The sequence below is a fragment of the Phascolarctos cinereus genome, unplaced genomic scaffold (genome assembly GCF_003287225.1).
Source record: "Phascolarctos cinereus isolate Bilbo 61053 unplaced genomic scaffold, phaCin_HiC Scaffold_4;HRSCAF=312, whole genome shotgun sequence".
NCBI classification, from domain to species: Eukaryota; Metazoa; Chordata; class Mammalia; order Diprotodontia; family Phascolarctidae; genus Phascolarctos; species Phascolarctos cinereus.
Window position 1 is genome coordinate 377,582,435 of NW_027555847.1, and position 27,348 is coordinate 377,609,782.

General features: G+C 41.6%; 1 protein-coding gene across 1 annotated transcript in view; it reads left to right on the forward strand.

Moving 5' to 3' along the window:
- Positions 1-27,348, forward strand: part of LOXHD1 (lipoxygenase homology PLAT domains 1) — a 280,858-nt gene that overhangs the window by 152,361 nt on the left and 101,149 nt on the right. Inside the window, 5 exon segments of the mRNA XM_078151940.1 lie at positions 1,121-1,308; positions 3,845-3,949; positions 6,138-6,269; positions 8,028-8,192; positions 15,483-15,664. Coding sequence (XP_078008066.1) covers positions 1,121-1,308; positions 3,845-3,949; positions 6,138-6,269; positions 8,028-8,192; positions 15,483-15,664 — 772 coding nt within the window.

Genomic DNA, 27,348 nt, shown 5'->3' on the forward strand with positions numbered 1-27,348 from the left:
TCCACCTAATCTTCAGTTAACCATTAAATTATCTAGCCCCAACACTGAGGCACCTCTCTGGAGAATGTATCTTCTCTCCCTCCAATGGCTTAGCTTTTTTCTACTTCATCTCCTAAGACCCAAGCACTGTAATCTGGTAACTAGTAATAAATCACATTTATGTAGCATTTTACAGCATACAAAGCCCATTCATACCCTGTATATAATTTGTTCCTGACTACAGCTATAGAAATAGCATAAGTGTTATAACTTCCATTTGATATACAGGGGGAAAAGGCTCAGAGAAATATAATAATAATAGTAACAATAACAATTAGCATTGATATGGTACTCTAAGATTTGAAATACATTTTACAAATATTATCTCATTTTATCCCCACCATAACCCAGGAAGATAAGTGCTATTACTATTTTTATTTTACAATAATAATATTATTTTACTGATGAAGAAATTGAGGCAAGGCAGAGATGAAGTGGCTTTGTCTAGGCTCACACAATGAGTGTGTAAGGCTGGATTTAAACTCAGGGCTTCCTGACTCCAGGCTGAGAGCTCCATCTACATTACCTAGTTGCCAAAAAGTGACTTGTCTAACATTATTCAAAGGACTAGAACTCAAGAATACCACTAACGACCAAGCTCTGTTGCTTGGTACAGAGCATTTTTCTTATCCATGGGGCAAAGAAAATAGATATGGTAGGATGAAAAATTTTATTTTAAAGTAAAATTATACTGATTTTGGATCACTTAACATGCCTGATCCTTCTGGGGCTATGGTTGCCCAACTAGACAAGAGGGGCCAGAATGTAAACCTAGGTTTTAAGACACTAAGTCCAATGTTCTTGCCAACCTACTAGTAACCTATTCTAAGATCCTTGTGGGAAAGAGAGTAGAGTCCTAAAACCTTCTTCTCCTTCCAAGTAGTTCTGGAAACCTCTAGAGAAAATGCAACTGTCTTTGTTGACCTTGCTGGGGATCACACCATGCCAGGTAGGAGGAGATGAGGTATTTCAGGCCCTGCTTCTATCAGTTGACATTGACAATGGCACCCCTCCCTGTCTTCCCGAGACTGTCACAGGTTTTGAGGTGCCAGTCGACCATACCTCATTCATCTCCTTTTAGGTACTACTTCCCATGCCAGCGCTGGCTGGCAGTCGATGAGGACGATGGGCAGCTCTCCAGGGAGCTGATCCCAGTGGATGAGTCATATATCCTGAAGGACGAAGAGAATGAAGAGGAAGAGGGCGAGGAAGGAGGAGGAGAAGGAACTGAAGACACTGGGCTTGCCAACCTGGCCCTGGATATGAAAGGTTCCCCTTGACCTAGTACTGATTCATTCCTTCCTATCAACAGTTGAGACTCCTAAAGTCTTCAGGCTGTGTCCCCTCCACATTCTGCTTCTCACCACCATGATTCAATCTTACCCCTCATTCTTCACTCTACATAAACCCTCTGTTCCTATTGGGCCTGCCTGGTATCCTCGCTGGGCTGCATGTGCCATGCTCATTCCTGCCTCCATATCCACGCCTCCTACCTGGATTGCCCAATGTTGCCTGTCCTTTAAAATCTGGCTTAAGTTGCCACCTGAAACCTTCGCTAAAACTCTAGCCTGTGTTGGATTTTCTCCCTTCTGACTGCCCACAGAATTTATTACTTAGGCTATATATTTGGCATTTAATCATATACTATCCTGCTTTGGTCTCTAATTATTTCAATTCCATTACATTCAATGTACATTTATTAAGTGCTTACTATGTGCAAGGCACTCTTCTATCAATTAGTCAGCAAATACTTGTTAATGCCTACTCTGCATCGGCACTGGCAAAGCAAGGGAGGGACAAGTATAAAGAATGAAATAATTTGAACTCGCAAGTTTACATTCTAATGGGGGAAGAGTACAAGAACATAAATAATATGTAGCATAAATATATACATACATATATATATATATATATATATATATATATATATATATATACACACGCACACACACACAAGTAATTAAATACAAGGTAGTTTGGGAGGGAGGGTACTAGAATTAATGGGTAGGAGGGGTCACTGATCAGGAAAGACTTCACACAGAAGATGGTGTCTGAATAGCATCTTAAAAAAGAAGAGAGGGACTCTGTGAGGTGGAAATAAGGAAGGAGTGCATTCTAAAACTCGGGAACAGTTAGTGCAAAGATATGAGGACAGGAGTATTGTGAATGAGGAGGGGAGAGAGAGAGAGAGAGAGAGAGAGAGAGAGAGAGAGAGAGAGAGAGAGAGAGAGAGAGAGAGAGTGAGTGAGTGAGTGTCAATTTGGTTGGATGGTGGAGTGTGGGAAGGTATGTAAGGTCCAGTAAGGCTGGAAAGATAGATTTGGGCAAAGTTGTGAAGGGCTTCAAAAGCCAATCATAGGACTTTATATTTTATTCTAGAGGCAATAGGAAGTCACTGGAGTTAGCTGAGTAGGATGTCAGATGGTTGAGATTGGTGCTTAATGAAAATTACCTTGATAGCAATGTGTGAGACTTAGAAGAGGGAGACTAGTTAAGAAGTGGTTATAGTACTCCAGATGAGACATGATGAGAACCTGAACTGAGCTTGTACTCTAGAGAGGTTGTAAAGGTAGAAAAAGCCAGATCTGGCATTGCAATGGACATGGAGGGTGAACCATTATCTTATCTCCCCAACTTGTTCTTTGATGAAACAGAAGAGGAATTGAGTTTATGGTTGGCAGTAATTCTCAGAGTTTACCTGAAGATTAAGGAAGCTTGGCTTCTCTGTACCCAGTGGCCTGGCATCATGGGAATGGCCCAGGGCTTAAGGATATCCTAACTCCAGATAGGGGACAGTGCCCTAGTCATCTCCAGATGTGACACCACCAGTCTCACAGAAGTATTTATTGGGTGTTCACTGTGTGATCCCAGAAAGAATGGAGGGACCTGGTTCCTGCCTTCAAGAAGTTTTCAAGCTAATGGAGAAAGAAAAGACCAGCACATGTAACAAATACATAGAAACAGGACAAAAGGAATAAATGAAAGTGTCCATAGCTAGTCGAGAGGCAGTATGATGATGCAAGTAGAGGATAGGTCTTGGAATCAGGAAGATCTGGGTTCAAGTTCCTGCCTATAACATGTTACTGCTTATATGACCATATACAAGGCATTTAACCTTTTAGTGCCCTAAGGCAATTCCCTAAGATTTTTAAGTTACAGAAGTGTTGGCCTGCATTAGTGGAGGGAGTTTCCATACCAGGAGTTCCTTATATCAGTGCAACTCTACTTTCCCATTCCCCAACTAAAAAAAAACAGAGCTAATTATAGGGGTTCGGAGATAGAATGCTTAGGGTTTTCAGGAAGGATTGGAGTGGCTAATCTGGGGGAGGGGTGCAACAAGGAAAGCTTTCTGGAAGAAGTGAGATAAAACTGAATTTTGCTTCTAGGAAAGGTCACAGTTTATCAGAAAGGAGGGAGAGAAATTCTACAGGTTGGCAGACAAAGTGGGACTATCCATAGAGACCACTGGGACGTTTGCCCAGTGACCCATGGAACGGACCTGATTTCTCTGGTGGCAGCTGGTAGCTGAACTATAAACACAGCCCATCTCCTTAACTTATCCCTTAACCTTCCCCATGACCCCCTATGAGGTCATGCAGAATATCATCAGTTTCTGGGAGCACCACCCTGGAAGCTCTTCCTAGTGGCCATGGAATCATGGAAATTTCCCTGGCCTGTGGACCTGAGGTTACCTGACTGTGTCAGTGACCCATGGGCCACAATCTAGACCTCTCCTTTTCTCCCACCATGCCTAAGGCTGAGAACAGCTCACACTGCTCACACCTCCACACCCCTCACCCGGCAGATAAATCAACCATGTATTCAGTGACCGTGAAGACTGGAGACAAGAAGCGAGCAGGCACAGATGCCAACGTCTTCATTACCCTTTTTGGCACAGATGATGATACAGGTAAAAACCCGGGCGTGGCAGTGAGACTTGGTTCATTTAAATAATATATCCTTAGCATCTGGATTGAGTTGTAAGACCTATCTATAGCTACCTCCATAAGCTATAAGGGACCATATTGAGGGTCCGCTAGCCCATCCCTCTGCCTTCAGGCAAGACTGCATTCAAACCATCTCCTCAAAGAAGGGTGCCTCCTTTTTGGTAAAGACTCTATGACATTCCCTTGTTTAAACAGTCTTGTGTTTTCCAATGTCAATAACTAGTATGTAGTCCTAGTCTACATCTACACTTTTGGAACTTAGAAAAGAAAAGCTCATAAACCCATTCCAAATTCCACATAGGCCAGTAATGCATAAAACAATAGGGTTTTTTTAATGGCCTATTTTAACTCATACAAGAGGCAGTTCACTGCCTAAATGGAGGTAGGAACCCAGGGGATGACAGGTTGGGGCCACAAGGTGAAGACAACAATTGGTGAGGTTTCTAGAGCCTCAAGGGTGGGAAGGGGGCTCTGGACACATCAGGAGGTGGAATGAGGGATTAGTGATGGCTTCAGTTGGGCCATCCCCATACCTGGCACCCTCTGCTACACCAGGCTTGTTGGTGATCACTCCTTCTGGTCAACACAGGGAAGCCTAGGTCTCATTTGCCTCCCTAGCTCATGGAGGCAGCCAAGTAGTGGAGGGTTTTATGGTTCTCACTCAGACCTTTCTGATTGATTTCCCATCTTTGAAGTCTGAGTCAGAGAGAACTAGGTATTGACTGGAGGAGGTCCTGATGAATCAAAAAGGAAAAGCAATTTGGGGGCATGATTTCTGTGGTAAATTTATAGAAAATGACAGAGTGGGCAGAACCTTGGGAGGAGGTTGTCAAGCAGGAAGGACAGACATTCCCAATGTCCAGAAAAAAGATAGATCAGAGCAAGTGAGTCTGATGGGTCCCAGAAAGGTCCATAGGCATGAGTTTTTTGGGGGCTATCACAGAAATTCTATACCATATCTGACCTAAATCCATCTTCCTCCATTCTAGTTTCTTAAGCCTTTTTTAGCCCCCTATTCTCAGTCCTTCTTATATGGTAACTCTTGATGGACTTGAAAATTATTAAATGAAAGCTCTTTTCCCTCAGCCTTCATTCCCTCAGGATAAATGTCTCTAGATCTGTTAATAGGTCTTTCTACTCGGGCCCCTTCTCAAATTTCACATTGCTTCCTTTGATTTCCCTGTGGCCATCACTGGGTTTGCATTTCAAAATCTGAATGACAGGGGTCCTGGACCCCAAACATGAGGGTTGCTGCTTGCTGTACTTTCCATCAGCTTCTGTTATTCCTCTCCTGACATTGAAGACTATTGAGAGGTAGGGGAGACTGTGATTTTGCAAATGTTAAACAGATATGACCAATAACTCCCAAGAGCAGCAGGCAGTGTGCTAGACAGAAGGTGCCAGCATCACTGGGCAGTGCCAAGGAACCTGAAGACAACTTGGAGCCTTCCTTCAGATTCTCTTCTCAGGTTTTTAGCCAGCCAGCTAGCAACTTGCCTCTTTAATCAGTCAGTCAGTTGCCCAGTGGTATAGTTAGTTAACCAGCCTGCTAACCTTCTGAGTATTCAGTAGAAACCCAGTTTCTTACAAGGTGTCTACATTTAATAAGGAAAATGAAACAAGGGAAGTGAGTGAGCTGGAGCCTGGGTTGGCAGATTGGAGAATAGGGTGTATTAATCCCAAAAGAATTCCTATAGGAAATAGGCCAGAGATATGATTCAAGGGAGATGAAGGAGAAGACCAGGAGGACTTGGAAGGAGTGTGTATTTGTATTACAAAGAAGGACAGGGCAGCAACTCATAAACCCTTTCCAAATTCCAGAGTGACATCAAGATCACCATCAGACTCATAGGACTTTATACCTGAACCAAAAGCCAAGGTGGGGTGTCTAGAGGGCACGACTCCTGGTGTGCCCTTTCTCTCCTCCTGTACCCCTGGAAGAGTCCTGCAAGAACTCCCCCTGTCCTACAGGCATACCTCTTTCTGCCAGGGGAGTGTTAAAGGGTACCTGCCTCACCCTCTTTCTTTTCCAAACTCCCCATGGCTGTGAGGAGAGAACGGGAAGGCTGGGCTGTTCTCAGGCTGGAGTGATGAAGTAGCTTTAGAGGATCTTGCATGTGGTTAGTCATGTGGGGGCTACTGCATTGGCAGGGACGATTCTCTTGAAGTCTTCCAAGTCCAGCAACAAGGACAAGTTTGAGAGAGGGAGCATTGAAATCTTCACTGTGGATGCATTTTACCTTGGAGAGCTTCAGAAAATCAGGATTGGTCATGACAATACAGGTGAGTCTTGGGGTTTTTTTTGTCCCTCGTTTCTTTCTAAGAACATAAAATCCCCAGAAATATCACCCTAGGTCAGCCCCTGCTATCTGTGGTTCAGGCTTATTTCCAGAAAGCAGTACCAAGAGACATGTTGTCTGGTGACCTGCCCTAAACATCCCTCCCTGTTCCCAATAAACAATGAGAGATCTATCATCTAAACTCAGTTTGAATCCATTAATATTTGGAACCTTTAATCCTCCCACATGGCCATTATTCAAGGTAGGGCCGGCCCTTACCACATGTAATAGCCTCCTAATTATTCTCTCTGCTTCCATTTTCTTCCCTCTCCAACCCATCTTCCATACAGCTGCCAAATTGATATTCCTGAAGCACAGGTATGACCACATCACTCCCTTCTTAAGAGGCTTTAGTGGCTCCCTATTATTCCTAGAAAATACCAACTCTTCTGGAATTTAAAGTCCTTCATAATTTCATTCCAACCTGGTTTTCTAAAGCAATTTCATATTATTCTGCTTCACTCACTTTATGTTCAAGACAACTTGACCTATTGCCCACGACATTCAGTCCCTGACTCTATGCCTTTGACTTGTCCCCCGATGCCTAGAAGGGTCTCCTCCCCACCCCTGCCTGTTGGGTTCCTTAGCTCCATTCAAGGCTTAGCCCAGATACTACCTCAACCTAAGCTTTCCTGTTCCTCTCAATTATTATTCTCCCACCCCAAAATTAACTTGCATATGCTTTATATTTACTTAACTCTCTATATGTCATCTTCCCCCTGTCCAAGTAGAATGTAAGATCCTTGAGGGTAGGCAGTTTCATTTTTGTTTTCATATCCCCAGCACCTAGCACCTAGCCTGGGATATAGTATGGTTGGATAGAATTTTACCATCTCTTGGTAAAGTCTTTTTAAGTCCACTATTTATAGTGGCCTTTCCTTTGGTTTACTCATGTCCCCTTGGGGGCACACAAGTCCTAGTGTTCCTGAATTTACAGAATAAGGTTATGTCCTCCTCCCTGTCTTATTTGTCCCTGTCCCTCCAACCTTCCCCACTTCCACCCTCATTTCCCCATTTTCTTTTTCATCTCTTCCTCTGCGTTCTCAGCGCCGACTCAACACAGGCCCTGCTGAGGAAAGAAAGACAGCTTTGCACATACACAGAAATGGACCAAATTACACCTGCTTTCCTGTTACCATTTTCCTTCTTTCATGATAGCAATTAATTGTGTTAGCAAAAGAATCCTATTCCTCCTCTCCTCCATCTCCTCATCCAGGACTCCAGCTACCCATCTTATAGTAATTTCCCTGTTTTCAGAACTGGCCCTGGGAGGAATCACAAAGTCTGTGGGGGTTGTTTTTGGTGTGCCTTTAGCCTTCCCATTCTGAAAGGTCCCTCCCTTACGTTGTAGCTCTATCCTTTCCTTTCCTTGGATTTCACCATTAGCCTCATACTCTGTCTCCCTTTCTCCTATCAGGACTAGCTCTCACATCCTTCATTCACACCAGGAAGTGTATGACAGAACAGCTTATAATGCAATCCCTCTCAAGAGTGTGTGTATTTTTAAGTAGAATCAAGGCCAAAGGGATAAGACACTAATGGTGGAATTTCAGGCATTATCTAGTAGCTAGAGGAAGATTTGTGTGCCTGGGCAGCAGGACCTTTTCTATGGTCCTGAAATCTCGCCAGGTATGCAGAAAAAAAAAACAACTTCAAATACTTCTCTGTCTACTTATTAGGCCAGATGTGTATTTTTCCCTAGGCAAGTCCCCAGGCTGGTTTGTGGACTGGGTAGAGGTAGATATGCCATCTCTAGGAAAGTGCCTGACGTATCCTTGTGGGCGATGGCTAGGAAGAGAGGAGGATGATGGGGCCATCTACCGGGATCTCTTCCATGCAGAGCTACAGACCAAAACATACACTCCATGTAAGTATCTCCTTATGTCCTTCATGTCTCACCTCGAATGCTGCCTGACTCTTTCCACTAGGTACACTGTGGAATGGGCCCACCCAGCTGGCTTTGGGCCTTTCATTCCTTTCCCGAAGGATCTGGTGTCTGTATGGCCTGGCAGTATGATAAAGGCACTTGAATAAGGGTCATAAAATCTGGGTCCTAATCTCACCTCTGCTACAAATTGGCTGTGTGACTGTGGCCAAGTCACCTATTCTGATCTATTTCCACATTTGTCAAAGGCAGATCATAATACCTATCCTTGATCCCTCACAGGACTGTTGTAAACATCAAAGAAGTCGATCTAAATAAAAGCACTCTGGGAATGCTAACACTGTTAAAATATAAGGACAGATAGGTGGTGCAGTATATGGAGCACAGGACCTGGAGGCAGGCAGACTCCTCTTCCAATATACTCTCAGACACCTAATAGCTGTGTGACCCTGGGCAAGTCACTTGACCCTGTTTGTCTCAGTTTTCTCATCTGTAAAACGAACTGGAGAAAGAAATGGAAAACCACTCCAGTATATTTGCCAAGAAAACCCCACGTGGGGTCACAAAGAGTTGGACATGACTGAAAAGTGACTCACCCACCAATTTTCATTTCACTCATTAATGCTACTGTACATATAATTGCTTGCCTACTCATCCAGAATAAGAATTTCTCCTGGTTCTTGGGGTGAGGAAGAGATTGGAAAAGATTCATAGAATCACAGGCCTTCAGTGTTAGAGAAGACCTCAGAAGGCAGCTAGTCTAATCTGTATCTGAGCAAGAACCACTCTCTATACCGTATTTGACAAATGGTCATCTAGCTTATCTCTTTTGAAGGCTACCAGTGAGGGGGAGCCCACTAGCTTGTCAGCAGTGTCAGCAACCATTTAGTAAGTACCTACTGTGTGACAGGAACTGTGGTAAATGCTGAGCTTATAAAGAAAGGCAAAAACAAAAAACAAACAAAAAAACAACACAGGTCTCTGCCCTAAAAGAGCTCACCTTCTAATGAGGAAGGCAATCTCAGTGGAAAGGAGCTAAGGGGAGTGGGGTGGGGAGGGGAGGAGGGACTGGGAAAGGCTTGAAGAATTTAAGCTGATTCTTGAAGAATTTCTGGGGAAATGCTATACAGAGGTGAAGAGGGTGAGTATTCCAGGCACTGGGGATACCTGAGCAGAAAGAAACAGTTGGGAGATGGAGCGTCCCGTGATTTATGGCAAGTAGACAGGTGTTGCTGAATCATAAAGCATATAGAGGGGACTCAAGTGTAAGAAAACTAGAAAGACAGGAAAAGACAAGGTTATAAAGGGTTTTAAGTGCCAAGAAGACATGTTTTCCACTTGAACCTGGAGGCAATAGGGAGTTTCTTGAGTAGAGAGATGACATGGTCACTGTTGTGCTTTGGGAAGGTCACTGTGGCAGCTGAATGGAGTCTGGACTTGAGGGAGAGAGATTGGAGCCAAGAAGACCAGGAAGAAGGTCAATGCAGAAGGTCAGGGATAAGGCAGTGCGGACCACAATGGTGGCTGTGTGAATGGGGAGGAGGGGATGTATGTGAGGGATGTGGTGAAGTTTGAGATGGCATCAGATATGTGGAGTGACCGAGAGGGGAGTCAAGGCTGACTGCGGCTTCTGGAAGCATCTGTTCCACTTAGGAAGGCTCTCATTGTTAGGAAAACCTTACCAACCTAACCAAGGGTTAGGTTAGACCCTGGGCAAGTCACTTAACCCTGATTGCCTCCCAAAAAAACCCTAAATAAAACAAAAATAGTTGAAGACAACTATCATTCTCCTTAAGTTTTCTCTCTCTTTTTTTCCAAGCAAAACACCCTCTGTTCCTTCAACTGGTTCTTATACAGTGTGAACACACCCTGGGTTATCAGTGTCCTTTCTTAAGATGTGGTGCTGGGGAGGTGGTCTGACCAGGGCAAGGGTAGAGGATGTATACTCCATTCATTTGTTTGACCTAGGGAAGTATAGGGTGGGGAGCCGTTGGTCTGGAAAAGCTTTGGCATTTTCTCCCTTTGGTCAGGAAATATTAAGTGTCTGTTTGCAAGGCATATAAGAATCATATGATAATTTGGCAAACTAAACCAAACCAAAACAGGATTGTATTCTAGGAGGAGAAACCTGATCCAGTGGATAGAGTACAGGACTTATAATTAGAGGATCTGGGTTCAAATTCTGGCTCTTCTACTTCCTACCCATGTGACCTTCTAGAAATCATTTAACCTCTCTGGGCCTCAGTTTCCTTTTCTATAAAATGAGGTGGATTGGACTCAATGACTTCTAAGGTCCCTTCCAATTCTAAATCTACATTTCTAAGTTAATTGTTACTATTTTTTAATGGTGCCAGAGGTTCATCTCCTCTTCCTAACAATACCTAATTATCCACGTCTGAATTGGAAATTTCCTCTCTGAGAATGATGACTTTTTATGTTATTTTGTCAGATAAAGGATCAGGGCTCCATAGAGCTCCTGGGGGACACAAGGAGAAAAGAAAGGGGTTCTAGTCCATCCCCAAACTTCAGAAGGGATCCTTATTAAGTACGACAGAGCCCGAGGCTCTAGATTTTTCTTGGTAACTTCCCTGTGACTCTATTCCTCTCAATCCAGGCAGCATATTCTAAGTATTAGGCACAGAGATGAGGTTCCCAAACTCTACTCCTCTTAAGTTCCCAGATCAAGTGCTGAAGGGGTTGGAATAGGTAACCTATAAGGTCCTTTCTAATGCTACGGGTTTATGATTCTCCTTATAATTTTTTTTTTTTGGCAAGGCAATTGGGGTTAAGTGACTTGCCCAAGGTCACACAAGCTAGCGAGTATCATGTGCCTGTGGCCAAATTTGAACTCAGGTCCTCCTGACTGTAAGGCCCGTGCTTTATCCACTGTGCCATTTAGCTGCCCCATAAATTTTTTAAAATACTGAAATGGAACAATGCAGGAATATAAAATTATTTTCTAGACCAAACCTAAACCTAGAATAATTTCAATCTGTTCAATGTCCTGTCTGGGTCCCAAATAGAGAAAACTAAGGTAATTCAGGCCCTGAATACTGGGACTCGTGATGTAAGACAGAGCAGTTGACACAGACAAATGTGTAAAAGCCCTGGCGAGAACAGAAGAGAAAGGACAGACACACTGATTGTAGCCTTTGAGAGTGGGAAAATCAGTTTGCTTGTCAAGGGCCAAGGGAATGGGTAGGGCAGAAACAGAAAGGGAGAAGGAAATTTTGTGACTCTCAGAGGTAACCCTTAGAATGCTTGTTTCATTGATCTGCTTCTGACTTTCTCCCTTAGGAGAGTCCACACTTCATAAAACAGGAGTTTTTACTGTCTGTACTTTAAGATTGTTGCTTCTGGTCTGGTATTAAAAAAAATATCCATTTACCCTTCTTTCTTCTTAACACGTCTGCCAAACCAGGCACAAGAAAGACTCAGTTTTTCAAGGCCCAGGAGCTAGGGAGCTGCTTCAACTTCCAAGGCAGAAGACAGGGAATGAGGTGTCTCTGTCTCTGTCTCTATCTCACTCTCTGTCTCTGTCTCTCTCTGTTTTTCTGTCTCACTCTCTGTCTCTGTCCCTCTCTGTTTCTCTGACTTTGTTTCTGTCTCACTCTCTATCTCTGTCTCTGTTTCTCTGTCTCTCTCTGTCTCTCTCTCTCTCTGTATCTGCCTCTGTCACCCTCTGTTTCTGTCTCTCTCTGTCTCCATCTCTCTGTCTCTCAAACTTTTTGGTCTTATGACTACTTTACACTCTTAAAAATTATTGAGGACCATCCCAAAGAGCTTTTGTTCATGTAGATGATATCTATCGCTATTACCCTATAGAAACTAAAACATCTTGATATCATTATGAAAATGGTTTTGATCTTGCTGAACCCCTGAACAGGTCTAAGGGACCCTCAAGGCACCCCACGTTATACTTTGAGAACCACCACTCTATACTCCAGCCTTTTTAAAATTCCCAGTATTTAACTGGGAGAGATCTACCTCAAAATCAGGAGTTATTCACAATTCAGATTCATAGGCAGGTTAGTGGAGGGCTCTTTTCCAGGCTAGCACCTCCAGTATTTATGTGTTTTTATTTATTAACTGTATAATGTGCTATTATGCAAATATATTAGGCATATTATAAAAGATTTAGAAAAATAGAAATTAATAAAGGATGAGATAAATGTGAAATAAACAGTATTTTCAAATTTTATATTGAACAGCACAAATAAGCCTTTTTGTTTTTTAGAACAATGTGATTTATTAACTTTTTTTTAAAAAATCCTTATATATGTTCTAGGGTATAAATAAAATGTTAGTAATTAACTTTTCAATCCATTTCATCAACATAAGTAGCCAAACAGGGGGATTCCTTATTTTAAAGGTACTTTAAAGTTACATGATAATTTTATTATATATTAAAATTATTATATATTTTATATAATTATATATTATAAGAATTATTATATAATTAAAAGAATAGCAAGTTGTACAAAAATAGATTTGCAATTTCATGTACAATCATCTTTTTTCTATTCTATGTTATGGAAATTATCTATTTCTTAAGTTCAGAATAAAGTAAATAAAACTCAAAAAATAAAAATAAAGATGCATAATACAATAATCAAAAAACAGGTCATCCCCATCAGTGAAGATAAGATCTTTTCAGCACAATCCATGTTTCTTAGCATGTATTTATTCATCATACACAATGCAAAAACATCAAGAAAATGTGCATTGTCATTGGTTTCAACCCAGAGAAAGTTTTCAATATAAATCCATGCCTCTCGCTTTATGCGGCTGGGCCTAATAGATGGTATCGTATCTTAATTTCCTATTCATGTTTGGATATTTTAGTTGTGTTTTGATATGAGTTTGAGGAGCAGCAAAAAAGCCAGTTTGACTGGCTATAGAGTGCATGAAGGGGAGAAATGTATAATGAGTTAGGAAAGGTAGTTTGGGGCCAGGTGGCACATGGCCTTAAATGACAGAGGAGTTTATATTTGATCTTAGAGACAATAGGGCGCCATTAAAGTATATTGAATTGGGAAAGGCAAGGGGTGGTGGTGTGTAACAGGCAGGCCTCTATTTCAGGAATATCGTTCTGGTGGTTTTGTGGGGGTGGGTTGAAGGGGGTAAGAACTTTGAGGCAAGGAGAATAATTAGGAGGCCATTTCAATAGGCCAGGAAAGAGATGAGGAGGGCCTGTGCCAGGGCTGCAGCTTTGCGAGCAGAGAGAAAGGGATGTCTAGGAAGGATGTCGTGAGGGTAAAAGCAAGAACATTTGGCAATGGATGAGCTAAATGAGGTGAAATATGAGTGAAGAGTTGAGGTGGTGAATTTCGATGACTGGAAAGATAATGGTGTCTTTGACAGGAATAGGAAAGTTTGGAAGAGGAGTAAGTTTTGGGGGAAATAGAATGTAATGAGATATGAAGTGGAGAAGGTAAACCATCCACACCTGCTTGTCCTGTGCACCTCACTTTGCCCCAAAGGGTGGGATTTGTGCTCACTGATTGTCATCCTGAAGAACTATGCCTGCCACAACTATGAGGTGATTGGAGGACAGCAGATGCCTATGCTTGAGGGAAGAATTGCCCAATGACAGTTGCATAACTGCTCCTGTGGGTCGTGGTGGGGGAGGGCAGAGTCAGGAGAGCTCTGCTGGTGCAGGTACTGCAAGCGAAGGGCAGAGATGCTTGTCTTAGAAACAAGCGGCACCACTGGCTATCTTTGGGGAACGTGGTATGTGACCCACCTCTCCTCCCTCTGTTTGACTGATCACATAATTCTAGTGGATACGCCATGCTCCCTCGGGAGCCATGCCTCCTTCCTTCTAGAGACCACAGCCCCTGTTTTGGAGACAACTCATCTAAGCTCAATGCCAGGCATTCAATTCAACAACAACAATAATAGTGACATTATTATTAGTATTCACGTTTCTCTATCACTTTAAAGTTTATAAAGTAATTTCCTCACAGCTACCCAGTAAGACAAACAGGGCCAATGTCATTATCCCTACTTTATAGATGAGTAAATTGAGAATCAAAAAGGTTCAGAGATTTTGCCCAGGATCACACAGAAAGCAGCAGTTCAGACCTCTGGCTTCTGACTCCAAATCCAGTTCTCTTTCTACAATCCACACTTAAATGAATTAATGGGTTTTGGAGTACATCCTGTGTGTCTGGCACTAAACTAGGCTCAATGAAGGAGCCCTTGTAAAACTTTCCCTTTCTCTGTATGAATGTGTGTGTGTGTGTGTGGGGGGGTGTATATACACACATATACACATATTGCATGTATTTTTCAGGGACTGGCAAGACTAACACAAACTAAAGTTTAGAAAAAAAATTCAGAACAATGTCCGCCCAAAGGGCTCTGGACTAAGAGTCAGATGACCTAAGTTCTGCTCTCAGCTCTGCCACTCTCTTCCTGGGCAAGTGTATCAATCGATCAACATTTATGAAACACCTACTGTGTACCAGGTGCTGTGCTAATTACAAGTGTAGTAGAAAGGATACCGACTTGAGTATCAGAAGACCTGGGGTCAGATCCTGCCTCTGACACTTAGGACCTGCATGACTTGAGCAATCGCTTATCCTTGGTGGGGAGGGAGGCTCATCTGTAAAATGAGGGGGACGACTAGATGGCCTCTGAGGTCCCATCCAACTGTAAAGCTATGATCCTATGATACTGAGCCACAAGAACTTCTCTCATTAGCACATTGCCATAGATAATTTCTCCCCTATTTGTCACCTTGAAAGGCACAGAAAGAAGATAAGATATCGGACAGGAAAGTTGGGAATCAGACATCGCAAGAGTCAAACTGATGGTTAGCACAAGTCAGTTTGTTTTCCAGTCATGTCTGACTTTCTGTGACCCCCATTTAAGGTTTTCTTGGCAAAGATACTGGAGTAATTTTGCCGGTGATTCCTTCTCCAGCTTATTTTACAGATGAGGAAACTGAGGCAAACAAGGGTAAGTGACTTGACGGTGGTCACACAGCTAGGGTCTCAGGCCAGTTTTGAACTCAGGTCTTTCTGACTCCAAGCCTGGCACTCTATTCACTATACTACCTAGCTGCACAATCCCTGAATGACAGGGCTCCCAAAGGGCCCAAAAGGGGTTGGACTAGGAAGGACAACTGAGGACAAGCTCCATCTATTTTACACATATTTCCTCAGGCCCAAGCCTAACATGGGATTCTTCACCTTTAAATCCCTTTCTAGTCTTTCACCCTCCTGACTACCTTCTCACCCTAGCTCTCTGACCTCTACTCTTTAGATATTCCCTATGAGATAACCATCTATACCAGTGATGTCTTTGCTGCGGGGACGGATGCCAGCATCTTCATCGTGATCTACGGCTGTGACGCCATCTGCACCCAACAGAAGTACCTGTGCACTAGCAAGAGGGAGCAGAAGGCTTTTTTTGAGAGAAATTCTGTCTCCTGCTTCATTGTGGAGGTAGACTTGGGGTGTGGGTGTGGGCATGGTTCAGAAGAAAGTGAGAAACAGATAGGTGTGGATATCTGCACGGTGAAATGGAAAGCACTAGACTAGGCTCAGGAGACCTTAGTTCTAACTCTGGTTCCACCACTGACTAGCTGTGTGTTAGGACATGGGGTCTTTTAGGTCAGCAGTGGGGAAGAGTTGCTAGGCAGCTGGGCAATGCAATGGATAGAATGCTGTGCCCAGAATTAGGAAGACGAGTTCAGATTGGCCTCAGATACATACTAGCTGTGTGACCTGGGCCAAATCATTTCACCTTTTCTTGCTTCAGTTTCCTCAGCTGTGAAATGGGGATAATAACAGCAGCATCTACCTGGCAGTGTCGTTGTAAAGATGAATGAGATATTTGTAAAGCATTCAGTACAGTGCCCAGCACACAACAGACCCTATATAAATGTCTGTTTCCTTCCTTCCTTCCTTCCTTCCTTCCTTCCTTCCTTCCTTCCTTCCTTCCTTCCTTCCTTCCTTCCTTCCTTCCTTCCTTCCTTCCTTCCTTCGTTCCTCCCTCTGTTCTTCCCTTCCTTCCTTCCTCTCTTCCTTCCTCCTTTCCTTCCTTTCTTCCTTCCTTCCTTCCTTCCTTCCTTCCTTCCTTCCTTCCTTGCAAAGATTTTTACATTGTTCTTAAGGATGCAGTGACATCTGGGGTAGGAATGACAGTCCTGAGAAAATATTTAGGGCTTCTAGGAAGCAGGAACACTCTGGGCGTATGGCCCAGGGTGAATGATGAGCATGAAGCTGATGTGGGGAGAGAAGAGTTGTTTAGAATGTTGTGTGATGGTCCATTTTTACCTCAGTGGATGGTCTGGAGTAGTGAAGTTACTTAGTGTGAAATGTAAGAGGAGTGTTCAGTGGGGAGTGATCAGCTGAATCTCCTTCACTACTCCTCGCTCAGGCTAACCAGCCTCTTTGCTTGTACCTTTAAGCCTATTCCTCAAGGTGGTCAGATCAGCAGGATTTAACAACACATTGGCTAGGGGGGAGAATGAAAGAGAGGGAGGAACAAAGTGGGACTCCCCAAACCAATCAGTTGCTAAGTTCTGTTGACTCTAACTCTACAGCTTCTCTCACATCTGCCTTCTTCCAACTCATCACTTACTGCCTCAGTTAGTTTAATGGTCTCCTTCTGGGGCTGTCTTTCCATCAGTGCTTCATGCTGCTGCCAAGTTAATCTTCCTAAGGCACAATTCTGAACTTGTCCCATTTGCCTTTGTAAGCCACACAGAGTAGTACTTGGCATGCAGCAAGTGCTTAATAAATACTCATTGATTGATTGACTCACTGAATGAATAGTAATTTTGGTATGTTTTGGTATCCATCTGGGTTGAGCCTCCTGGACCTTCATTTCCCTATGATATCAGATCCAGTTCATTACTGCTTCTCAGAATGGTATTAGCCAAACTTGAACCAGATTTTTGTTCCTGAGGTGTGGTGTTTAGCAGTACATGTGACCACTTTATATCTCAGGTAAGTTCTGTTTTCAGGAAAATGAGATTCATGATCCTGCTCTGTTTGCTTTACAAGATTATTGTGAGAACCATGTTGGGGTGTTGTCTTGGTGATCTTAAAAGAAAAACATGGAGCTCTGGACAAATGCTCTATGGTAGTAATATCATAAGGATTACAGGAGAGCCCTATATTCTCTCCCAGTGCTAAGATCCTATGAAGTTCACAAATCTCCCAGGAGCAGAACAAGGTTTCTGCTCATAAGGAATGAGTGTGTGTGTCTGACCCTCCTTGTAATGCTTTCAGGAGGGCTGTCTCTCATGGAAAGATCATCTGTCTTAGGACCTGGCCTCCAATCACCACATATCTCATCCTTTGTGAGGGAAGAGACCCCATTGTTAGCTTGGTGAAAGAAGATTATTCTCTGCAGTAATTTTAAAGATAGCTCTTTCTGTGAATTCTAGAAGTTTTTTTAAATATTAATTTATTTTTAATTTTCAATATTCACTTCCATATGATTTTGAGTTCCCCTTCCCCCACCCCAGACATCATGTAATCTACATATACATTCCTATTAAACATATTTTCACGTTAATCATGTTGTAAAGAAGAATTAAAACCAATAGGAGGAACAGTGAGAAAGAAGAAACAACCAAAAGAAGAGAGCAAATAGTATATTTCGACTTGCATTCAGATTCCACTTTCCATCATGAGTCTTTCGGAGTTGTCTTAGATCCTTGCATTGATGAAAAGACCTAAGTCTATCAAAGTTAGCCATCGCACAATGTGGCTGTTACTGTGTACAATGTTCTCCTCATTCTGCTCACTTCACTCAGCATCAGTTCATGTAAGTCTTTCCAGGTTTTCCTGAAGTCTGCCTGCTCATCATTTCTTTTTTTTTTTTAAGGCAATTGGTATTAAGTGACTTGCCCAGGGTCACACAGCTAGTAAGTGTCAAGTGTTTGGTCTGAGGCCGGATTTGAACTCAGGTCCCCCTGACTTCAGGGTTGCTGCTCTATCCTCTGTGCCACCTAGCTGCCCCCTCAATCATTTCTTATAGCACAATATTGCATTCACATACCACAACTTGTTCAGCCATTCTCCAATTGATGGGCATCCTGTCAATTTCCAATTCTTGGCCACCACAAAAAGAGCTGCTATAAATATTTTTGAACATGTGGGTCCTTTTCTCATTTTTAGAATTCTAGAAGTTTTAAAAGTAGAAACCTTGACCAATCTGTTCTATCCATTCCAATTCCTACATTTGGTAGCGAAGACCTTTCCAAATGACTGACTATTTGGTAAACCAGCATCTCTCCTAGGAAAAAGAAAGGAGAAAACATGTATTAGATCTGTATGTCTGAATGAAATGTATAAACAAACATTCTGCATAGTGGACTGAGGCCTCAGGAGTGCTGGAAATAGGAGAGGAGCTGCAGCCCTCCACGTCTGCACAGAGCAGGGTGGTGGTGCAACAGCTCCAAAGATGGCTTCCCAGCTTTCCCCTTTGGTGCAGTGAGTTAGAAATGCTCCCGTGCTCCTTAGGAGTTCCGGGATGGTAATTGGTAGGGAAGCCAGGTGTGATCTACCACCTCTGCTTCCTGGCTTGTACTTTGGGATCTTTGAACCTGGAAACTGGGTTGATGAGGGGGTGAGGAATGAAAGAAGGAGAAAGGGAAGTAGGGAGAAAATCTGACTCATCTCATTGCTAATTTTGGGCCTGTTCTCCTAGAGATAGGCCTTGGCCGAGTTTCTGAGAAAATTCCCCTGCAAAAATTCCCCAGGTGGTGGTCATGAACTCATACCAAGAACAAAGATGCCAATGTTTCTCATGTTCTGAATTTCTAATTTAACTCTGAACTTTCCTGTGCTGGTCTCCAGACGCTAAATCACTCTCTAGGTTCAGTGACCAGGTTAACATTCACTCAGAGCATTTTGTTCAGGAGTTCTTATATTGGAGCCCTTGCACCTCTGAGATAGGACAGCAGGTAATTGCCCAGGGCTAGAATATACCCTCATACACTTGGTTTTGTGGTTCTGGTGGTTTTTTTCCCTCCCCTCACCATTTTAATTCTTTTTTTGGGGGGGTGGCAGGCAATGGGATTAAATGACTTGCCCAGGGTCACAAGCTAGTAAGTGTCACCCAGAGTTGAACTCAGGTCTTCCTGACTGCAGGGCCAGTGCTCTATCCACTGTGCCACCTAGCTGCCCCATTTTAATTCATTTTTGAATGATCTGTCAAGTTGCATCACCAGTCCTGGTAACCTATTTTCCTTTCATTTAAAAGATACATTTGTTGAGCCTCAACTAAATGCCCAACTCTGTTGGGGTATGGGAGTTATCAAAGAAAAGCAGGCCTTCCAGATTTATTGGGAAGATACGGTTCATACCTGAATCGGTTAGATGGCAATACAAAGTGAGTGCCAAGTGAGTGGAGCAGCCTATGAAAGGGCTTACACTGGGAGGAGGGAGAGAAAGCAGTGAGAGCCTGGCTAGTTTGGTCAGGGAAGACTTTGTAGAGGTGGTATGTGATTTGAACCAGGCTTTGAAGGACAGATAAACGAAGGGAAGCAAGGAAAAACAAAGGCATTCTAGGTGGGAGAATAACATAAGCAAAGAATATTGAAGAGCCCAATTGGAGTAAATTGAGGAGTTCACCCGGGCAAAACAGTTGGGAGAAAAAGTTGAAGTGTTAGAGTGAGTCCAGATTATAATGGGCTTTGAACACGAAGCTAAATTTAGACTTTATTCTGAAGGCAAAAGAAAGCTATTGTTTGTTCTTGAGCAAAGAGGGTAGTGTTATGGGAGAGGATGCATTTTCACCTGTTTTTCTGGAAAGAAAATCACAAGCCCAAGCTTCTTGCTTTCCAGCGTAGACATCTGTGCCAAAGGCTTTACTGCTTTTGCCCATCCTCCACAGAGAGTGTCCAGGTCCCCCACTCTCTGGTCAGTTGTACTGTTCTTTTTTTTTAAAATAAGAATATAGTCAAGGGTGATTGCTTTTGAGTCATCCAGGCCTGGCACCATCAGCAGGCCAAGAGGAATACTCATACTTTGGCAGATGTCCAAGGTTTTCTTCAATCGAGAACTCCATTAATACTCATCTATAATTTCCTCTGCTGGACGCTGTTGTCATGGTTTTTTTTTCCTTTCAAATTTATATAAGCCCTAGAAGAGACTGGAGCCTCAGTAAATTTTGAGGAACCCCAAAAGAAAAGGTTGTTTCTCCCGGGCATGGTTAGGCAAGCGCTGACTGGTCTCAGAATATTTATTCCTCCTCTTTTTCCAATTCCTCTTGACACATGGCCAACGGTAGTATGGTAGGAAGAGTACTAGATTGGGAATGAGGAGCCTTGGCATTTAGTACTGGCTGTACTGCTGACTAGCTGTAGGACCTCAATGAGACATGCCTCACTTTCTTCATATGAGAAATCAGAAGATTTAATTAATAGCTGCCCCTTAGCTGAACTAGATAGTCTCTAAGGACCCTTATAGCTCTGCCCTCTGAGAATTCCAAATTTATCTGCAGTGTGAAATTGCTACTGAATCACCAGGGATTTGCCTCACCACTGTTTTTATAGCAGTCTGGACAATCCCTTTCCTCCTTAGTTCAATTGAGACAAAGTGGAAATTTTTTAAAGGAACTTAGTAAACTAAAGGGAAAGAACAATTAAAAAGCACAGAAACAGAAAAATTTATAGAACATAGTGGGTCTGGCTAGCTGCCTGTGGTCTTCAATGGCTCACGTAGTTGGATGTTTGGTACCCTGGGTCAAAATCAACACAAGTCCACAGGACTAGAGCCTCCTAAAAATGAGACTGGGATAAAAGAAAATCAGCCAGTGGACAAGGACAAGGACAATAAACTCTCTGTTAGCCAATATACTTGGATAATCCAGGGTGCTAATTAATTCAAAATTCTGGTTATTAGAGATCCTATACCTAATAGCCATGGATCACAGATTTTTAAAAATATATCGGGTATACCAGAACATGCCACCATATTCTTCACACTAAATCTAAACTTACCATGATAGCTTATTTATTTGATGATTCAGAAAGCTCTTCAACAACTTAACAGTGACTCAAGATGGTCATTAGAAACGTAGCTTTATCACTGTACTAATAAAAAATACCAGCGAACAGAGGATTCCAGAGGTTAGAATGCAGCCTTCACAGCATCAGCATTTTATTTATAAAAGGAGCATTTTATGTTCTTGAAATGCTCACAACTTAAGTTGGTAAGTACCAAAAGATCAGCTATCAGATCTATAAGACAAGGTCCAAAACAACTCAGGCCCTGACTTCCTATTTCTTATGGCAGACCTGATAAAGACATACAAAAAGCAGACCATAAACCAGGGACTAAACACTATAAATAAGGTGGCATTTTGGTTTTAAAAAAACATGTAAAATCATAAATCTTAGAACTGGAAGGGACCTCAGGATCATTTTATTCAACCGCCTTCCCTGGGGAAGGGTAGATATTATTTATTATTCCCTACTTTGCAGATGAGCAGCTAGATGGCACAGTAGACAGAGAGCTGGGCCAGGAGTCAGGAAGACCTGAGTTCAAATCTTGCCTCAAATACTTATGAGCTGTGTGACCCTGGGCAAGTCACTTAACTGTTGGCCTCAGTTTCCTCATCTATAAAATGAGCTGGCTAAGGAACTGGCAAACCACTCTAATATCTTTGTCAAGAAAACTCCAAATGGGGTCATGGAGGGTAGGACATGACTGAACAATAAAAACAATAAATAACAAAATTTTACAGATGAGGAAATGGAAACCTTGAGAGGTACAATGACTTGTTCATGGGTCGTATTAGTACTAGAAGGTGTATGTGTGTGTGTGTGTGTGTGTGTGTGTGTGTGTGTGTGTGTGCCTGTGTTTCAAAAGAGAGAGTAAATAGGGTCACAGATTTAGAGCTGAAAAGAACCTCAGAGGTCCACCAGTCCATATTTTACAAATGAGAAAACTCAGAGAGTTTAATGAGTTACCCAAAGTCACACAGGTGGTAAGAGCTGGGATTTAAGCCTAGTACTTCTGATTTCAAATCCAGCACTCTTTCCATTGTACTCTGTGGTCTCTAATTAGAACCTAGGTTTCCTCACTCTTTTGCACTTTTTTTCCCTGCCCTATGCTCACTCCCTCTTGAGTCCTAATATTTGTAAGGTTTGCAGTGGGGTGACTAAGATGGGGCTGCCACCAATGAGATGATGCTTGAATTCATTTAGAGCCATTGCTCTTATCCAAGGTTACTGAGGTTTCATGTTTGATGAATGAATGAATCAAAAAACATTCATTCATTAAGTGGCTCTGCACTCAGGATATGCATATGAGCATGATTAGGTCATCTTGCTGGCAGTTTCTGAAAGCCTGAAATTCAGAGACTTGCAGAAACTGTACCATTCATTAAATGCTATAGGAGTTGAGAGGCAGCAGGGATCAATATGGGATGGAGCAGTCCAGGAATGTGTCATGGAGTAAGTGTGGGTAGAATGTAGATGAGCAGTGGGAAGTGAGGGAGAGCATTTTAAGTCCTCTCTCTAATCTGTCACATCCACTCAGCTGCCAAGGCTGGTCAATTATCTCTCCATGAGATCTCTCACATTCATCCCTTTCTTCACTCATATGGCCACCATCCTGGGCCAGGCTTTCATCCTCTCTCATCTAGACTATTGCAATAACTTTTGAATTGATCTTTCTAGTTCTAATTTTTTCCCTATCTAATTTGGTATCCATAGTTGCCAAACTGATATTCCTAAAGCATAGGTCTAACAATGCCACTCTCCTGGTCAAGAAGCATGAGTGGCTCCCTGTTGTTTCTGGAATAAAATACATACTTCTCTGCTTGGCATTTCAAGTACTTCACATTCTGGTTCCAACCTATCTTTCCTGACTGGTTTCATATTGTTTCCCTTCCCTTTATCACCCATCTATTGGCCTCCTTGTTGGACTGTACATACGACATTCCATCTCCTGTTTCTGTCCCTTGCACATGTTGTCCTCCATGCCTAGAATGGTCTCTTGTCTCACCTTTTTCCTCTCAAATCCCTTGCACCCTTAAAGACTTGATTTAATTGTTATCACCTGCATGAGGCTTTTCCCGATTCTCCCTAGTTGTCAGTATCGCGCCCCTCCCCCATAACTTTGCATTTATTTTGTAGTTATCTGTGCACCTGTTGCATCCCCTAGTAGAACGTAAACTCTTTAAGGGCAGAGACATCATTTTGGTCTTCACATGCTCAGTGTCTAGCATAGTTCCAGATGCATGTTTCAGTCATTTTTCAGTTGTTTCTGACTCTTCATGACCCCATTTGGGGTTTTCTTGGTAAATACACTGGAGTGGTTTGCCATTTCCTTCTCCAGCTCATTTTACAGATGAGGAACTGAGGCAAACAGGGTGAAGTGTCTTGCCCAGGGTCACACAGATAATAAGTGCCTGAAGCTGGATTTCAACTCAGGTCTTCCTGACTCCAAGGCCAGCACTCTATCCACTGGGCAAAACTACCAGATACATAATAGGTGTCAATAAATGCTCATTGAATTGAATTGCCTTGATGCTCTATTGAGGGAAGCTCTGAAGTTATAGAACAAGTAATATTTATTAAGCACCTCAGCACTATGCTACAGGATGCAGAAAATACAATCTCTGCCCTCCAGGGAGCAGGCAGGAGCAATAAATGAAACAGCAAATAAACAAGAGAGCACAGAAATTACCAAGTGGTATGGAGTAAATACACAAAGTTAGTGAATGTGTGTGTGTGTGTGTGTGTGTGTGTGTATGTGTGGAGAGAAAGAGAGAGAGAGAGAGAGAGAGAGAGAGAGAGAGAGAGAGAGAGAGAGAGAGAGAGAGAGAGAGAGAGAGGAGAGAGAGAGAGAGAGAGAGAGAGAGAGAGAGAGAGAGAGAGAGAGAGAGAAGAATCAGGCTTGAAGCTTGTTGAATGACACAAGGAAAGGCTTAAAATTGGAATGAACATGGCATGTGCAAGGGAGATTGAGATCAGTTTCACTAGTGTGGTTGTAAAAAAGAGAGAGAGAGAGTGCTCCAAGTGGAAGGAATCAATGTCCATAGCTATCACTGAATCTTTCCTTCCTCTCTTTCCACCTCTCTGTCTACCTCAGCATTACAGACTCCTCTTGGGATGCTGAGGTAAGATAGCACTTCACCACAACTAGGATGTTAGGGATACACTGTTCTCTCCCAATACTGGCTCCCTCTATGGTGAGGAGGATGTGGAAAATCATAATCATAGAATCTTAGATTGAGAAGTGACCTCAGAGGGAGAGATTTGGGTAACAGCTATAGATCATTAATATTGATTTCTGTCTCTTTCTTTCCCCACCTTTGTTTACCTTGTAAAGGTGGGAAGGGGATATAAGGCAAAGACATAAAACACTATAATAAGATATAATAGAGGGGAAATCAAACCTAACAGTAATAATCTTGAATGTAAATGGAATTAACTCACCAATAATAGAGAAGGGTGGCAGAATAAGGCAAAAAGCAAAACCTAACAATATGTTGCTTAGAAGAAACATTTAAAATGTAAAGTTCATCCAGAGTCTAAATGAGGAGTTGGAGTAGAATCTATTAAACCTCAGAGAAATAAAAAAAAAGGAGGGATGACAATTATGATCTCAGACAAAGTAACAGTAAAAACAGAAAGAATTAAAAGAGATAAGAAGGGAAAGTAGATGAAACCACACATAAGGAAACAAAATCAGTACTAAATACATGTGAACAAAATGATCTAACATTTCAGATTTAAAAAGAAAGTTACTCAATCCCATGGAGAACTAGGCAGGAAAAAAGGTTTAGGAACTTCATTTTGACTTTTGCGGTCCCAGACAAATCTAGTAGAAGGATAAACAAGAAGTTAAGGACCTGAAGATAATTTTAGAAAAAAATAGATATGGTAGACTTTTGGTAGTTATTGAATGGGCATCATAAAAAGCATATCAATTTTCATGTTTTTATGGCACCTTTAAAAAAACTGAGCAAATCTGGGACATAAAGTAGTCATAAGCAAATGCTTAAAAGAAGAAATATTAAACACAATTTTTAGACTACAATGCAATAAACATTGTAATCAATAAGGGAAATTTGAAGAACAAGAATGCCCTCTTCCAAAATGGTAGTGGATTTCTCTACACTAAAGGTTTCAAGAAAAGGCCAGATACTTGTCAGGTATGTTATAGAAGGGATTTCTTGTTTAGCACCAAATTAAGCTAGAAAGACTCTGAGGTCCATTATAACACCGAGATTCTAAAATCTTCAACAGGTAGTTATCCATGCTTTCCTTAAAAACCTCCAATTATTTGGAAGTCACTACCCCTTGAGTCATCCAATTTTAGGTCATTCTAACTGTTAAGAACTTTCCCACTTCTATCAGGCTAAAATCAGCCACTGCAATTTTCATCTATTTCTCTTAGTTCTGCCCTCTGGAGCCAAGATGAACAAGCCTAATTTTTCTTCTATATCAGAGTCCTTAAAATACTTAAAGACATTTATCTTATGTCCTCTAAATCTTCTCTTCCTCAGCCTAGTTCCTTCATCCAATCCTTACGTGGCATGGTTTTGTGAACCCAACCTTCATGAACCTGGTCATCTTCTTTACCACACACTGTCTAGTACATCACTGTCCTTCCTAAAATGTGGCAACCAAACTCAACATATACCCCTTTCTCTTTAGTTAAATTGAGACAATGTAGGAAATTCCTCTGCCCTGGGATTTTAAGTTTTAAAAATTTGTTATTCAAACATCAACAAACATGAATATTTCCACATACAAAGAACATAAAAAGAGGATTATATATGAAGCTGTAAGTCTCATAATAAGTCACATAAAATCATAAATCTCAAAAATAAACTTAATTTAAGCCCATAATAAAGTCTATACTTTAGTTTTAAAGCTGTCTTGATTTTCTTTGTCCTCCTCTGAGCTTTATTCTCTTTTTTCTGTACAGTTTAAAAAACGTTTCATTACCACTTTTTTCTTTTTTTTTTGCATCACTATCATTAGCCCTCTTCTTCTCTGCCCTGACTCCGTTACTCCCTTATTTAAAAAAAAAAACCAATAAGCACAGCAACAACAAAAACAACAAATTCATACATTATCTATGTCAGAAAAATCTATGTCTTTTCTGCATTTCTAGGCAGTCATCTGTCAGCAACAGGTGGCAAATATGTTTCATAACAATCTCCTGTAGTTGTAATTGGTTATTGTATGGATTAGAGTCATTCAAAGTTGATTTCCTTTGCAGTTTTTATAATTATTCCTAGATTGTTTTCCTTGTTCTGCTCTCTTCACTCTGCATCATTTCATACACACTTTCTCAAGTGTCTCTGAGTCTGTTCCTTTTTTTTCATTTCTTATGGCAAAATAATATTCCATTATATTCATATACCATAATTTGTTCAGCCCTTACCAAATTGATGGGCATTCTCTTAGTCACCATTTCTTTGCTATAATAAAAAGTGTGGCTATGAATATTTTTATACATGTGGGTCCTTTCTATCTTTGACCTCTTTGAAGTGTATGTCAAAATTTATTCATAGTTTAATGACTTTTCGCATATAGTTCTGAATTTCTTTCCAAAATGGTCAGACCTAATCACAGTCCACCAACAGTGAATTGTTCTGTATTCTTGTTCTTCCACAGCCTCAGCAATAATTGTAATTTTTCTTTATTTTCATTTTTGCCAATCTTAAGAGTGAAATAGAAATGCAGTGTTGTTTTAATTTTTTGATAGCATACTTTTCTTCTCCTGAGAGTCATTTGTTCACATTCTTTGATCATTTATCCATTTGGCAGTGGTTCTTGTTCAAATTCATTCCATATATATTGAATATCAGATGTTTATCAGAGAAACTTGCTGCCAAGGGTTTTTTTTTTCAGGTAACTGTTTCCCTTCTGATTTTCAGCTGCACTGATTTTGTTTGTGCAAAATCTTTTCAACTTAATGTACTCAAAATTGTCCATTTTATCTCCTATAACTTTCTCTATTCCTTGTTTGGTCAAGAAGTCCTTGCCTAACCATAATAGCTTCCTATTCCTCTAATTTGCTTGTGATGTGTTCTTTTACATCTTTTATATATACATTTGGAACTTACTGTAGCATATGATGTGAGATGTTGGCCAGAAATAAAATTCTTCCAAGTTTCTTTCTAATTTTTCCAGCAATTTTTG